The 16,703-nt window shown below is 30.9% G+C and overlaps 1 protein-coding gene across 4 annotated transcripts in view; it reads left to right on the top strand.

Moving 5' to 3' along the window:
* The first annotated feature begins 8,930 nt into the window (after positions 1–8,930).
* The window catches only part of LOC111703577 (D-amino acid dehydrogenase), a 31,348-nt gene continuing 23,575 nt past the window's right edge, over positions 8,931–16,703 (top strand). For all 4 annotated transcript variants that reach the window (XR_002765630.1, XM_023475559.1, XM_023475561.1 and 1 more), the window contains exons 1-7: positions 8,931–8,953; positions 9,579–9,649; positions 11,567–11,644; positions 13,753–13,809; positions 14,868–14,940; positions 16,046–16,115; positions 16,459–16,551. Coding sequence is in view for 3 of the 4 variants with exons in the window: in XM_023475559.1 (XP_023331327.1) it covers positions 8,932–8,953; positions 9,579–9,649; positions 11,567–11,644; positions 13,753–13,809; positions 14,868–14,940; positions 16,046–16,115; positions 16,459–16,551 (464 nt within the window). In the remaining variant the exon portion in view is untranslated. The remainder of the gene's footprint in view (positions 8,954–9,578; positions 9,650–11,566; positions 11,645–13,752; positions 13,810–14,867; positions 14,941–16,045; positions 16,116–16,458; positions 16,552–16,703) is intronic.

Raw genomic sequence — 16,703 nt, forward strand, 5'->3', positions numbered from 1 at the left:
TTAAGAGTTTCTTGAATTACAAATAAATACAAATGTTTAAATCTAAAAGAGGACTGTAAACTGTTTTGCTGAGTGTGCCCTCTGAAAGTTCACCAGAATTATGAAGTAAACTTTATTTTTTCTTAGAATCAATCCTTTCACAAAATTGGATTGAAAAATAAAGATAAGAAAATTACTTCACGTTTACAGGATGGTTAAAATAACAAAAAAAACATTAGCAAACAAATTGTTTAACGCTCAATTGTTATACTTTATCTTTATCTAAATCATATTTTTAATTAAAACTCTGCATTGCGGTCCTTTTCTTAACAGTTTTACTTTTAACGTTGATTGATGTTAATTGAAAACACAAATATTTGCTGATTTTCTGTTAAGATTTGTATATTTCCAGAAACATAATTATCAACACTTTTTTTCGAGTAAATTATTTCAATTTTAACCAGCCATAAACCAATCCCTTGGGTCAATCGAGTTGTCAAAAATATTTTGGGCCTGATCGGTTTACCCGATTTGATTTTTTGTGATTTAAACAAGCAAAATATATATTTAGACCCCAGTTGACGGTATTATTTCACATCACTTATATTTCTTTTATTATGTTTGAAACATTATCTTTTTTACTCGAGAAAAAAAAGAGGTTCAATTAAAGTAGAACTAAATAAAAATTCTATTATCTTTCAATTTATTGACACAAAAGGAGCAAATTTTTTATAATTGTTTTAACAAACTATTTATTTATACTTTACTCTCACACATTTTGTTAATCTGTAAAATAGTGTTTTCTGATCTAGGATAAAATTGATTGATCTCGCTTTTTTTAAAGATTTTTTTTAGTCGAAAATTATAATACCAAGACAAATATTCAAATATTAATTGTCTCAAAGCTTTGTTTTTTGTCTAAAATTACTAATCATATGTTTTAAACAAGTCTGTCATCTTTCATCTGTCATTAATCATAAACCTAGTGACAGATTTTATTCAATCGTCAGGTGTACAACTTTGGGTGTTGTACTTTTTATCAAATTAAAATGTTTTTTAATATTTTAGAATTATCCTTGATATTTTATCCAACCCTCTGTTGAAAATATTTAATTTATATCGTATTCATGTAAAAAAAGGAAATCAGTCGTTGCCACAAACTCTGATTTACTAATCCCTATATCTTCTGAACCCAATGCCCTTAGATATTTCAAACTAAAAATTCTGTTCCATTAAATAAACTAAGTTTGAAATATCAAAGGTTTCCACCATCAGGTTGCAACGATAAAGGAATTAGAAATTTGAGTTAGTGGCAATGACTCTTTGTATATGTTTATGTCAACTATATATTTAAATCTTGTTAAATTCTGTAAGGGGACTGTAGACGTAATTTCAAGTGACCCTCCATGTGTACAGTATCTGATTAAATAAATTGATTATTTTAGATTTTAAAAAAGGTTAAAAAAGGTAATTTTCGAACTTATGCTGCTGACTGGAACTGAACATGACTCTCTGTAAATGTATGGTTACCTGAAGTTTTGTCTAAAGTACCTTTAAAACATGATGTTGTTAAAAATAAACTACAAAATAATACTGAAAATATTGTTGTATATTTGTTCAATATTGTAAATTTGGCTGTGCATAATTTGAAACAAAATAAAGACTTGAAAACCTTTTTAATGTTTACTCTTATTCTCTATGTTTTGAACGAATTGTATTAGAGTAGGCTTTTAGGGCGCTTTGTGCCCATCTTCTAGTTCCATTGTGTACATGTTCTCTTTGAGGACGTTGAAAACAAAAACAAAACAAAAAATTTCGCGGATTTTATAAAAAATTTTGGGGGCTCTCAAAATTTTTCAAGTAAAATTTTGATGCAGGCAAATTTTGAAAATTCGATCACAAACGGACAGACAGGCAGAAAAACAAACAGACAGACAAACAAAGTATATATATATATATAAATGGAAACGAGAAACATTATATTTGCACAGGCTTCTTAATTTCCGCTTTTTCCTTTCCATAATAAATCTATAAACATTCAGAGTACTTTATCTCAAAATATTTCTAGTTAATAATTTTATTTTGGTAATGTGAGAATTGAATTATTTTATTAATTTATAAATTTTATTATCTATATTATAAACCAAGACATTCGTAGATGAAGAATACTTCTAAGGTCGATAAAAAACCTGTTTCTTAGTTTACTGCAGAAATGTTGTTACATTTTCGTGGTCGTTTCTCTGAATCATTCCTTCAGAGATGACAATCCAAGAGGATTTGAAAAAAATGAATTTGTGCGCTTGCTGAACAATTATACATCGTCTCATTGGTCTAAACGAATTCTTAAAAAAAAGATTCACAATACTGCTCTCTCATCTAAACCATTTAATATCGGAGAATGTTCCGTCAGAGGCGGATACAGGGGGGGCTGGGACATTCGCCCCCCCCCTGAATTTGGAATTTTTTGTTCCCATTTTCAGAATAGCTTCTCAATCTCAATAGCATGCTTAAAGGAAAGAAACCCTAGTGCAAAACAGGAAAAATATCTGTCTTTATAAACTATAATGTGTGAAAAGTTAAAACTATGGTTTTTTAGTCTTCAGTCATTATATTAATTTTGACTCTTTTTGAGTCTTTAAGTCGATTTTTTGTTCCTAATTATGAATTGTTTTGGTCCTAATTAAGAATTTTTTGGTTCCTAAAAAATCTTGCCCCCCCCTCACTTAAATCCTGTATCCGCCCCTGTGTTCCGTAAGGCCACAAAAAAAATTATTTCTTACTATCATGTTATGCATCATTTTCTTGGAAATTTAATGCTGAATTCAAATCTGAAAAGTGTTTTTAAAAAATTGAAAAATAAGCGAGTTAGAGCTAAAAAAGTCATCAAAAACATTAACAAGTTCAAAAACCGGAATTTACTACCGTTATTTGGCCCTAACTTCTTTAGATTTTAATATTTTTAAAAATGGATTCTAATCTGAAGTCAGCATGAAATTTCCAAGAAAATGATGTATTATATTTTTGAAATATTTTTTTTGGGCCTTACGATTTCTCCAATATTAAATTGTCAATTTTCAAACCTATGGACGATTTTTAAATTTTTTTTTATTACAATATTTTTTATAAAGTAAAAACGCAGCGACCCCAGGTGGGGATGCTGGCTGATTTCTAAACACAGTCACAAATCAATCACTCTTACAAGGGTTGAAAAAAAGGCCTAAAAAGAGACAAAAGAATGAAAAAAATATTTTTGTTTTAAACAAATCTCAAAGTGTTACACATGTTTCAACATGCATATTTCAAGGGCTTTTCAAAAATATAGTTTTTAGATCTGTAGCTTTAGTCACAAAAAAGTTATGGGCTATTTTAGATTTTTTTTTTTCACAGACCGGACTTTTTTCTGCCCTGTAACCTACCCTATAAATAAAAATAAAATTTTTTTTTCAAAAAATCCTTTACATTACTATTCATTAAAAGTCACAAAATTTCACAGTGATAGTGTCAAAAATGAGAGTGCTACGACAAAAAACAACAAGGGGCCGGTGCGTCAACCCCCCCCCCCTCAGCCTGTTTAGGGTTAATTATAAAAAGCATTACATTAAGTTTAAAAGTCCTATTAAAACTACGATTTTTTTATTACATACTTAAAAGCATTAAATTATTTCTATGTATTTTGAAACTCCCCTTATCTGGAGTTTAAATTTTTCGAAGAATCCATCAGTATCAATACAGCTCTATAGAAATATTTATTATTTTGTTTAGCTTATACAAACCTGCCCAACAAGCTAAACAAGATTTGAGATTTTAGAGAAATATTTACTAAATATTATCTTTGCAAATTTGAATAAAAAAATATTCTTCTATGGTGATCTTGCAATTTTTAATAATTTTTTTAAACTCTTTTTTTCTAGTTTTTCTAGCCTTGTAGGTTTTTAAAACGATGCTCTTTCATTGTTGACAATTTTATGAAACATTTTAAATTTCCACTGCTTTCTTTTGAATTACTTTTTTGGGTTTTTGCCACAAACTCTGATTTTCCAATACCGATATCTTTGCAAATCAATGGAGTAGTCCTAAGATATACTAATTAGAACATTTAAGTTTCTTTCAAAACTCTTTTTCATACTTTATAAGCCCTTCAGTTTTAATATCTTATCTACATGATTGCAAACAACCCAAACGAGATTTTAAATGGTAGAGAGATTTTTATTAAACATCACTATACATATAAAGAAGAGAATATTCAGTAGTTTTAGCAACTATCACTTCAACTTAATGCTTAATTTGAAACTTCTTCGAAAAATTTATAATCTATGTTAAGGGAATACAACTATTTTGAGGACTTTTACACAGTATTTTGTTGTGCCAAATTTAGGACTTTTTACAGAGAATTCTTTCTTTAAGATTTAAAATTCGGTGATGGTGATGGACCAAACCTCTGTAGAGTAAAAAAGTAGATGTTAGTTCCACATTTATTGAAAATATATTTTGGTCTGGGTTGTCCCTCGTCAGTTCTAACGACATAATAACCATCAAAATCGAAAAAAAAAAAATTTTAAAATGAAAAAAATCACAAGAAGATAAACAAACAAAAAAGATTATTCAAAATAAAATTTGGGCTGTCAAATGGACATAAGGAAAACGAACTCAGATTATGAGATGGAAAAAAGATAATTTGCAAATATTCACTTTTAAAAAAATGTTTTAAGTCAATTATTATTCTTTGAGATTGTTTCTTCACAAAGATTAAAAACAAACTGTGTAGATGTGTGTGTATAGAGTGGGGGGTCTTTACGGTTACCCTTAAAGTCCTGAAAATTTAAAAGTCCTTAAAAAATGAATGTTTACTAACATGTGTAAAATGGAAATATTTTTTTAAATCATCTTCTTTCCGAAAGACTTTTTGATATATTTTTAACCTCTACAAGGTTGTATAATAAGTCGGGTTACTCACGATGCGCTCCAATGTACAGAAAATATCGTCACCAAGATATATAGATAAAACCTAATATGACGTCACTCTCACCTCTATAATCAGTTACGACTTTTTAAAATTCGTTCTGAACATTTCAAAACCAAAAATCAAAACGACGATATGTTCGTCTGATAGAACAAACAATCGTTTTCGAAAATATTTTCTTAATTAAATTTGAGTTTTCGACATTTAATTTATTTAACCTAAATTTGTATTTTATCTACTAAAGGTTAGGCGAATAGGTTTAGTTAGGTAGGTGGATTATAAGATCTGAAAAGGTATTTTCAATAATGGAACAATTTTTTTATTTTCTTTAGAAAAGAGCTCTGCATTTTTGATGATGATTAGGATAGGCTATTTTTTGTCTATTTTACATTGAAAATTTATAGAATCAAGAATTATGTGTAATTGTGTAGTTGTACAAAATGATTTCATTGTTATTGGATTATGGATATGTGCTTTAAAAATAGATAATTTGTGTCAACGACCTAATGGTAAAAATAATCGATTCTACAACGACAGATCGTTAATAAAGTTAATAAATTTTCATCAAAAATTTGCCGCATTTATCATAAAAAAAACTTAGAACTTAGAAAATTTTGTAAAAGTTATTATGGTAAAAGTGTTACTTTTTGCAAAAGTATTTATGGCTAGTGTAGGTAATAATTATGTTTAACGTATTCATGGCAAATGTATAATGGAAAATAGAACAGAGCCCACAAATCTTCTGTAAAGAATGTAAATAATGATTGTCTTAATGTTTTACATTACCACAATCAAACGAACTGGATACATCATGTTTATGTTTATGTAAAGCAACTATAAGATCTAAACCAAGCGTTTATGATATTCTAGTTTAAAATGAAGTATGTGAAACTTAATCAAAAACTTAATCTTCAATTTGATTAGAATTAATTTTTAAAGTTTCGTTAATCCTATAAAATATTTATTTCAAAGTTTTCATCAAGCTTATACAAACTAAGTCAGGGTTACAAAAGAGGGCGGGGGTAGGTAGAATCCCTTTTTTCATTATCCCTTTTAAAGGGTAACCCAGTGTCAAGGATAGAAACCCACCATCCTCGTTTCAATTATCTATCATGTATTTGCACAAACCTGCTGTGTTGTGAATATGAAAATAAAAATAATAAAAACCTTCTTTTAGCTAGATATAGCTTTTCATCATAGTTTGACCTTACCACCAGAGGTGTATACAGGGATGATACAACTCAATCTCGAACTTGCTTGTCCGATTGAAAATACTCAATCTCTATCAATCCAAATAAGACTCTGTTGTATTCTTTAGTATGTATCACTCAGATACAACTAGCTCTCTCTGTATTCTTTTGTACCTGTCTTACAAGACACACCTCAAATCCGTCTTGTTCGCTAACACTGTAATCAAGCAGAGTATAATTCCAACTAACATATATTTTGAGTTCTATGATACAGGTTAAGTTAATGAACGTAACTATTAGTTTTACCTCGTTATTTACAACCATAGTTAGATTATTTGCAGTACAGCTAGCTTTACGTAGTTATTTACAAGCGTAGTTAGGTATATAGACAAAGTACAAAATAATGTTCTAGGTGTGTTCAGGTTTATAAATGTGTTGTTTACTACGATATTTACTGCAGGTTTATGTTTTTTTTTAATTAGGTCATTTTTTGGCATACAGATAGATGTTAGGTACTTTTCCAAAGGCATTTTCCCAAGCGACAACTTCCCAAGGGTATTTTCCCAAGTCGCAGTATCCCAAATGTGCAACTTTCCAAGTGCCAACTTCCCAAGTCTCAACCCCCTAGTCAGTTCTAGCCGAAGCACTTGGTCCCCAAGCCCTTCTTGGCTGCAGCGCTATGTCTTCTTGTCAGCCTATGTTGGTTCAGAAGGCCTAATCTAACCTTTGGGAAACTGGCGCTTGGGAAATTGCACATTTGGAAAGTGATCACTTAAAGATTGTCACTTAAGGGAAGTTACCCTTTGGAAGTGCCTTTGAGAAAATGCCCAAGACCATGCCGACAAAAAAGAAAAGACAGAAACTTGAACTTTGATCTACCTTTGATAAACTCTTCTATCATTAAAAAGTATAAAAGAACATGAATACAGAAACCACAAATTGAAATAATCTTTTTTCGCCTATTAAAGTAAGGATATTTAGTTATTCCACAATTAGACCAAGGTTTAAATAGTACCCCTGCGAATCTGACATGTGGACGTCACTCTATGCATAAAAGTAGTGTATAATCATGAATAAGAATCAATAATTTGATCAAAATTCTTGATTAGTCTACTAGCGATATTGTCGATTCTGAAGTACAAATACTTAATAATATTTTGATGAATAATCAAAATAAAAATAATATTGTTTTGAACCATTTAAAATGAATAAATAACGATCGTCCAATTTGTTAAATTAAAACATCAGTGTACTTTATGGCAAATGCTTTTATGTATATCTAATACATGTATTGCAAACATTATTGTTTTTAATTAGGTTCTCAAGTTTATAACTTAAGATAAAGATATAAACAACTAAATATAAAGAATGTTTTTAATCAAAAGAACACAATTACAAAACTTATTCATTTCGCAGTAAGAAAACAATAAGAAGATAGCTAACGCTAAAAATAGAAAACTATAAAATAATATTTGCATTTTTTTTAAATTATAATAATTATAATAATTATAATGTGTTTCGACATTTAAATTTATAAAAAAAAAATTTTCACATTTGGTCTTAGAGATCTGAGATCGTTTAAATTTAGCCCTGACAGCGCTGTTGCCTTTTAATTGTTAAATTATGCGCTGTCTCTCAAAAATATTTGCTCCTCTTGTCGAACTTTTTGACCCTATGTCAATTTATCCTATGTCGTTTTACCCTTGTCGCGTTTTTAACCCTATAATGTTGTTTGTCCCAGGGTCGTTGTACCCAATGATGTTCGAGTTTTGACCCTATGGCATTGGATCCTAGGTTGTATTTTGTCTAAAAAAGGTAAGGTTTAGCTAGGAAGGTTCTAAAAAACTATCTTGGGGGTGGAGTTAAATGTACATGACTTAAACGCATGATGATGATATTTCTAAGATTGTTTTTATTCTCTCTCCAATAATTGCTGACATTCAATTGCAATGATTTGTTTTTCTAGTAGAATTGAATAAAATATAGTTTGTAAATAATAGATAGAATAATAACCACTCTGTTGTGTTATCTATTCTCTGTATAATATTGGATATCATTATCCACGCTAGGAACATAATCCCAGTAGAATCCATAGAGACGGAGGCTCGTGAGGGGGAAGATTGGTAGGGAGGGTTATAAACCCTGAAAAGCTGGGAGAGGGGGGCTTGGTTGAGCGGGGGAAGGCAGGTGGCCATGAGCCACCACTATTTCCCTTCCGTGACACACATATTATCTTTTTTCTCTTCCGGCAGCCATGAGCCACCACTATTTCCCCATCTCTGCTACCACATTTGACTCTTCCGGGCAAAACTACTTTTTAAATGCTATATTTAGGGCCTTTAAAGTCTGATTTAAAAAATCCAGCCGCGTCACTCAAAAAAGCACGACTCAACCCATTTTTTCAATTCTACTTAAGAGTTAAGGGAGTGTTTGCGAAAAATGAAAGGGGTATAGGCTTAATGCGATTAAAAAGCGCTTTTGATCACCACTAATCTTACTTCTATCTGTTGCGTCTATAAGGAGAAAATTGTTAAAAACGACTAATACCGAAGAACGTAGTGTCCATACAAATTCAGAAAGATGCAATATACAACTTAGACCGTAAAATAATCAATTTAATTTCAAACAGATCAATTCAGATATTACAACCTTTTTGGGTAACATAGTATCTTAAAATCATATTCTTTATTATATTATAATTTCTAAACATTGAAAAGGAGGCGAATTTTTAAAATTTGTACTTTATATTAACAGTTTCTTAGCTTCATGATGAATAAATTCTTAACTAATATTTTAGAGAAAATGATGCGAACAAGAAGAATAGGTATTCATGGAAGCTAACAAAGAATTTGTATTTTAATTTCTTATCAATTGCTTTCTCGAAAATTATTATCATAGTAATTAATAATCCATTACAAATTTTTTTCGTCGAATATAATACAATTTTATGCATTCATCATAATATTCTTCATCTGACATCCTTCAAACTTCATCTTGTATCTTCATCATTTATTGAATATTCCTAAAATTTCTATAAAATATTCACTTTTATTAAAGTACAAGTATTGTTTACAGATTAAATCTCTTGAGACAGAGAATGAAAAAAGGATGTAACAAAAACAAAAATATTTTTTTACAAAGTACATCAGACAAATCAAATCAAATTAGCTATTTTCGGCACATCACTGATACATATATCTAAATCGTTGGTGTTGTATCCTTTATTAGAATTTCTTCATCCTTCATATCTAATATCAACATTTTAATGAACACTTCTTTAAGATTTTGGATTTTTAAACAAAAGAAAAATTTTAAAAATATGTTTCTTCTGTTTTTGCTAATTTTTATGCTAAATCTTTATATTAGGAATTTTTAATGATCTCGATCTTTCTCATGGATTTTAAGCCCTAATATTGATAAGCATTAATCAAACATTCTTTATTCTTCAGCTCCTTTGCTCGGATTTGCAGGATTAGCAGGGTTTGGTGTTGGGGTCGCTGGAATGTCTGTTAACAAGGAGGTTAATATTTAGTTTTAGTTTTATTATTAAATGCAGATTTTTTTGCTGCTTTAAAAAAAATATTTTCATTAATAAATCTAAAACAATTTTGAAATAACACAAGAATTACATAATTTTCATATTAACAGCTAAGCTAACTTAATATTATTTGTTTTGAAACAAAAGGCCACTATAAAGTTTATAAAGTTTTATAAAGTTTTATAAAGTTTATAAAGTTTTATAAAGTTTATAAAGTTTTATAAAGTTTTATCCAATGAAGCAAAAAGCTTCTGTAAAAAATGCTAGCAAAAAAATTGATTAATTTCTTTCAAAAATAAAAAAAACGTCTCAAAAATTATACTTTTTATTAATGAACATGAAAAATATATCTTATAGTATTGTCCAAAACATTAAACTCGACATATTATCAATTGATTTAGACAAATTTCTGTTCGCCAAGGATTTTGAAATTTATAAATTCCAATCCATTAATTTATATGAATTACACAATTCTTTTCTTAATGGTGTTTCGTAATAAAAAGAAAAAAGATGACGTCACTAATTCTGTTCTCAGGAAACTATCGGCCCCGGTGTCATGCATCTATTTATCTCCCCTGCGATGGTTCATCCCCAGCCTACAGTTTTGGCCATTTCAACAAATAATAATGATTTATTTCTTTTCTAAAATTAAAACTGTGAGTGATCGTTCATTTTCAAAACAATTCAAGGATTTCCATTTCCGCACATATTATGAATTGGAATCTTTGGAACATAAATCAACTTCCAAGACAATCCATAATTGAAGAATATTCAACAATTCAGAAGAGCGCACTTTCATAATATACAGAATAGCATGAATTAATAAAAATATTTTATTTTCTAAATTGTTCTAAAATTTGTTTCGAAATTATACTTTTAAATACGAAGAATGAACATGAGATCAAGTTTCTTCCATTTTTAATAAAAAAAAATTCTCGTAATTTTCTATTGAATTTAATTGTAAGAACAATATATTACTTGTAAAAATTTTTAATTTTACCAGAAATATCATAACAGAATAAATATTTATAACACTGTTCTTTTGGTTCGCTGTGTTATAATTTTTTTGGACAGAAATTTTCTCTTTATTGAGAAGGTTCAAGCCTTTTTAGATTTAATTTTGACTCTAGCTTTAGCGAGGGTCAAAATTCAATCTAAAAGGCGAGAACCTTCGAGATATAAAGAAAATTTAAGTCCAAAAACACATGTCATGCCAAAATAATAGTGTTATAGGTAATTTTATTAAACGTTTGTGTGCTTGTCTTATTTCAATAGCTATTTCTATAGATCAAATAAGCTATGAAACAAAGCAGAGCTTTATAGCACGTATATTAGGAAATTCACGATGAAGTGAGTAAGAATGATAAAGTACACAAAAGTTTCATAAAATATTACTTAGATACATTTTTAATGTTTGATTATTTTAATTCTACCATATGTGAAAAGCTTCTTTTGTTACCAAATTGCGTGAATGCTTGAAAGTATCATTGATTCAAATCTTTGAAATGTCTCAAAATCGCGACATTTTCCAAAACATGTTTAATCGGCCCAAACTTCGCACATGCCTCGGAAATGTGACATGTCTGAAATGTAAACAATAATCATCAAAAATTGAAAATTATTTATTCGCAGGGGTTAGAGTATTTAAATTTTGTGTTAAAAAATGTAGCCTTCAGTTAGGTTAAAAAAGATAATGTTGAACATTTGGTCCAGACCTGACACTCAGTTTCAGGTCTGGACCCAATCATGATTTGGAACTTTCTTCACCTCTAATTCACATCAGCAAGTGTCATAGTATTATTTGATTTCTAACATTGTGTTGAAATGGTTAAAATGCTAGGGGGCCGGGGGATGAAATATTGCAGAGAGATGAACTGATGCATTACACCGTTGATCCAGGAGCTGAACTCTGTTGCTAAGCCCACTACTGCACTTGTGATTGGTGGAGGTATTATGGGCCTCTCTACCTCCTTACAGGTACAAACTGTACACTGTACAACAAGTGGTTCAAAGAGTTAGCATAAATGTATATATCAAGTGACCCTTCATTTCAAGAGTTGAATGCCCTATTCACTAGGCTACCCTTTTACCCATTGTTATTTTGTAAACAATAATCCTCAAATACATCAGTAGATATAGAGACTCAGCTTTGATTACTGCGAGAGAGTAATCATGTCCTTGTTCTAAACAAATGCGTTGAAGATTGTGTCCTAGTTGAGGCATTGATAGTTTATGAGATCATGTCCTAGTTGAGGCATTAATAGATCATGTCCTAGTTGAGACATTTATATTTTACAAGATCATGTCCTGAGTCATTGATAGCTCAAGATTGTGTCCTAGTTGAGGCATTGATAGCTCAAGATTGTGCTCTAATTGAGGCATTGATAGTTACATGCTTGTTTCCAAGTAGACATTGATAGCTGATTGTGCCCATAGTATTGGCATTGATAGATTACGTGCTTGTGTCCTGGTTGATAGCAGACGAGATCATGTCCGGTATTTAGGCAGTGATAACTGACTTGTACCCAGATAGATACAAGTTCTAGAAACAATAATGGAGTAGGGTATTTACTGCAGATACATCGTTGTTAATTATCATATTTAACCTTTAAGTGACCATGGGATCATACAATTTGTGGCATTGTTACAAAATCACAGTAGAAAATTTTGTATTGACATGATCCTCAACATTGTCATGATGTCATTTTTTATTTTCCGACCTCTTATACTTTAACCTTAAAATAAATAATAATAAAGCCTTCACGTCAAAATAATGTGGCAGCTGGTCGCATGTGCGTCGTGATCTGGTTTACTGGGATGTTGATAGAGGCTTAAGAGTATCATAAATCGAACATACAACTTTTTAAATAAAGGGTTACTCAAGCTATGTTAATATTCACTTTAAAGAAAAGTTCTATTAACCCTATCTCTGCAGCTGCAGGGGTACTTGAAAATCAGGATATGCCCCCTCTGAATCCCATGTTTGATGTCCAAATATAACAAATGATACATCATTGAAAGCTCTTGTGCTCTACTTTTAGAATCTGCAAAAAAAATTTGCAAATTTGCAAAAATTTAATTTTTATCACAAAATCCAGTTATAAAGTAAAAATGTTTGCAAAAAAAGATTTGTCCAAAAATGAAAATTATAAATTTTTGAAAAGCCCTTGACCATGCCATTTCGAATATGCAAAAATTTTTGCAAAATTTTAAATAACCTAATTTTTAATCAAGAAAAACTAAAATGTGCAAATTTCCTTTGACATGTTGTTTGCAAAAAATTTGCAATTTTTTTCGCAAAACTTGTGCAATTCGTTTCCTTATGTCAAAGGCTTTCCAAAAAGCTAAATTTTTTGAAAATCTGACAAGTTGAAGTGGTTCAAAATAAAGATTTAGTTTGTTACAGGAAAAAGCAGTCATTCAGGCAGTGTGCCTGAGGACTCAGGCAGTTAGTATTAAAGCCAGGTTTTAGGCCTAAAGGGAGGGCTTTGGGTATGTATGTATTTCAACAGCCTCAGACCAATACTTTTTGAGTTATATAAAAAAAATAGGGTTAATAGGAATACGGTTAAAATTAAAATGATCTGGGTATTGCAGGGATATCTCTTTACCTAAAATACAATAGCTTACACTTAAGCCTTTATCCGCACTTAGTCTTATAAATCCGCAGTTCATCCTTTTCTTGAAATTGGAATTCAGTGAATTTGAATGCATTTTATTCACTTTATTTATTTTATTTGGTATAATCCATAAACTCTGGAATAGGAAGATGACTGTTAGACTAAAGTTATGAGAGAGTCTATTGAACATTGAACACAGCAATTAACATATTTTTTACTAGAATGGGAAATTGTTCATTTGGCCTACCGTCCCGTTTTGCCTCATAAAGTCCGCATGTGTACTGTACAGTGTACACCTTGCTCTACCTGTGTTTAAAGTCCGTCCGCGGTATAGTACTTGGAGTTTAAAGTGAATTGTGCAGTGTATAATTACATACACATTAGATTGCTTAATTGTATTATTGGACCTATTCAACACTGTATGTAAACAAAATTAACTAAATTTTAATAAATTCTAATGTTAAGTTGGCTGAGAGAGGAGTGCAAGTAACTCTACTAGAAGTTAATCCTTTACCGGCTCAGGTTAAATAAAACATATAACATGGGATTAGAAACTACAGCAGACGTGATTGCAAATGACTCTCCTCTTATAAAGTGGCATGTCTCGTTCAAAATTGATTATTTTCAACTGTTTTATGGCGTTTCTTTTTAAGCGTCGTGCAGAGTTTTACTTTGAAAACAATACGGTAAATTATCATAAATAAAAACTTTTCTAGATTGACAATTGTACCGTGCACTGTTGTGAATCTGGTATGCCACTGTTTAAATGGAGGGTCACGCAATCTCACAGTCCAATTTAAACACAAGATTATGGAATATGAACTTTCTGCATGCAAAATATTAAACTAGCGTTTTTTAATTAAAAAAGTGTTTTCAACCTGCGAAAATTACTGTCATAAACAATCTCAATTTATAAAACTATAGTGGAATCAAAATAATATCATTAACATTAGGTTGCGTCCTACTACAATGGAGTTATTATCTGTAACTCTAGGTTGCGTCCTATTACAATGTAACCATTATCTGTAACTCTTGGTTGCGTCCTACTACATGGAGATATTAACTGTAACTCTAGGTTGTGTCCTACTACAATTGAGTTATTAACTGTAACTCTAGGTTGCGTCCTCTTACAATGTAACCATTATCTGTAACTCTTGGTTGCGTCCTACTACATGGAGATATTAACTGTAACTCTAGGTTGTGTCCTTCTATAAGGGAGTTATTAACTGTAACTCTAGGTTGTGTCCTACTACAATGTAGCTATTAACTGTAACTCTAGGTTACATCCTATAACTAGTACTACAATGTAGCTATTAACTGTAACTTTAGATTGCATCCTACTACAATGTAGCTAAAACCTGTGCGTCCCCCTAACCAGACTATCATACGACAACGGTCAATTTTCTTGGCCTAGTCCCGTCGGAAGGCTAACTATGACAACTCCCATGGCGCGGTCAGACATTTTACTGCAGTACCCGGCCTAATCCTAGGCCTATATGACCGACCCCACTAGCTTAACCAACCGTGTGGTGACTCTAGGTTGCGTCCTACTTCAATGTAGCTATTAAATGTAACTCTAGGTTGCGTCCTACTACAATGGAGCTATTATCTGTAACTCTATGGCAGCAAGCTGGGCAAGTGCGACCTTAATAGGTAACCTAGTAATAAATATTACTGTCATCAATAAGGGCTTCAAACGTTGCTATCTTTAGTCCGTAAAAACTCTACAAATCTTGCTTTCATAAAAAAGGGGTAATAAGGATACGATCTGGCATATGCAGAAGGGATTAGGAGTAGGGTTTCCAACAAAAGTGGATTTTACTTGCGCGCAATTGTAAGCCCTTTAATTATGCGCATTTCCGCGGGATTTAGTGCAATTCCCCGTAATTCCGTAAAATTCAACGCGATTCCACTCAATTCCGCGCAATTCAACGCAATTCCCTAAAATTCAGATTGGTTATCCTAATTAAGAGGGTCGTGGATTAAGGTTATGATTGTGAATTTGGGATCAAGGTATGGGACAATTTGGCCACGACCTAATTGAGAGTTTGTGAATAGCATGATTTAGTATTTGAGCGAGCAACGGCTGGTTTAACTACCTTTGCCTCTGCAGACCTCTTCAGTCTTCTTACATGGACTGCTTGTTAAAACAAAACGATATTATTACCACCATGCATTTTTTTGATTTAACGTTCTTCTTTTTATCAAAATTTGCTGACTTTACGACCCCTCCCCCCCCCCTTTACAATCCTGGAGCCAGATATAGCACATCTATTTAAATACTTTATCTATGACTTAATTTAATCTTTGATATAATTTATCCAAATGTAATGTTTGAAATCCCACTTAAAGTTACTACTTTAATGCATGATATAATTATACTATAATCAAAACATCAACAGAATTTTCATCACAGATTTTTTAAGTTACATAAAATAAGAATTTTTATTTTATCTTTTTTTTAAATTAAATCAAATAAGAATTTTTATTTACGTTTGAAAATAAAACTAAAATTTGAAAATAAACAAACTTATCACAAGCCCGGGGTTATACAGATGAAAAGAAACTTTTATGTTAAAAAAAAATCCATCGCTGGATTTTTCGAAAATTTCACTTTTCAATTCTCAAAATAACTGGATATCAGTATTTTAATAACTTTTTTGTTTATGGGTCGATCTTGCTGACAAAAGTATTTTTATTGAAAAATAGAGAGAACTAGAGTGTTTGCTTGTACCGAACTTATTTTATATATATTTAGCAAAAAACCCTGGAGAATTGAAAACGATGAAAGTAGGATTTGAATCGTGGACAGATCCTAACTTTTATAGGTAAACAAGATCCAAACTTTAAGAACTTTAATTTCGAGTCTTCGTTAAAAAAAAAATAATAATTCTAGATCATAGATAAAGATAGATTGCGTATAAGAAAAATCAAAAATACCTCAGAATTTAAAAATAATTGAGCTATGACCCTTAAATGTTCTACCTCAACCCCCCCCCCCCATAATTTGATATTCTCAAAATAAAATTCACTCCTGAGTGTTTTAATTATTATGAAATCCATTCCATTAAAACACCAAACCCCCAATAGGTATGAGTTCGCGGACCGTACAATTCTTGGTGATTTTGCGTACATAAGCTATTTATGTTAATTTATTTATCTATGTTCTAGATGGTGTGCGTGGTTCTGGATGAACAGCTTGTGGCCGGGCCGAGCAGAGTTTAATCATCAATCTCAACGCCTTCTCTCATACTTCAGCTACAAGTAATATGCTTCTCTTTCTTTTGTGTAGCTCTACAAAAATTGCAAAATGGCTGAATCAAAATTATCAAAAAACTGTGAAATGGGGAAATATCAAAAAGTTTGTGAAAAAAATAAAACTATAGCAACTCCGGAACTGAAATTTTAGAATTAAT

The sequence above is a fragment of the Eurytemora carolleeae genome, unplaced genomic scaffold (assembly GCF_000591075.1).
Source record: "Eurytemora carolleeae unplaced genomic scaffold, Eaff_2.0 scaffold380, whole genome shotgun sequence".
Lineage (NCBI taxonomy): Eukaryota > Metazoa > Arthropoda > Copepoda > Calanoida > Temoridae > Eurytemora > Eurytemora carolleeae.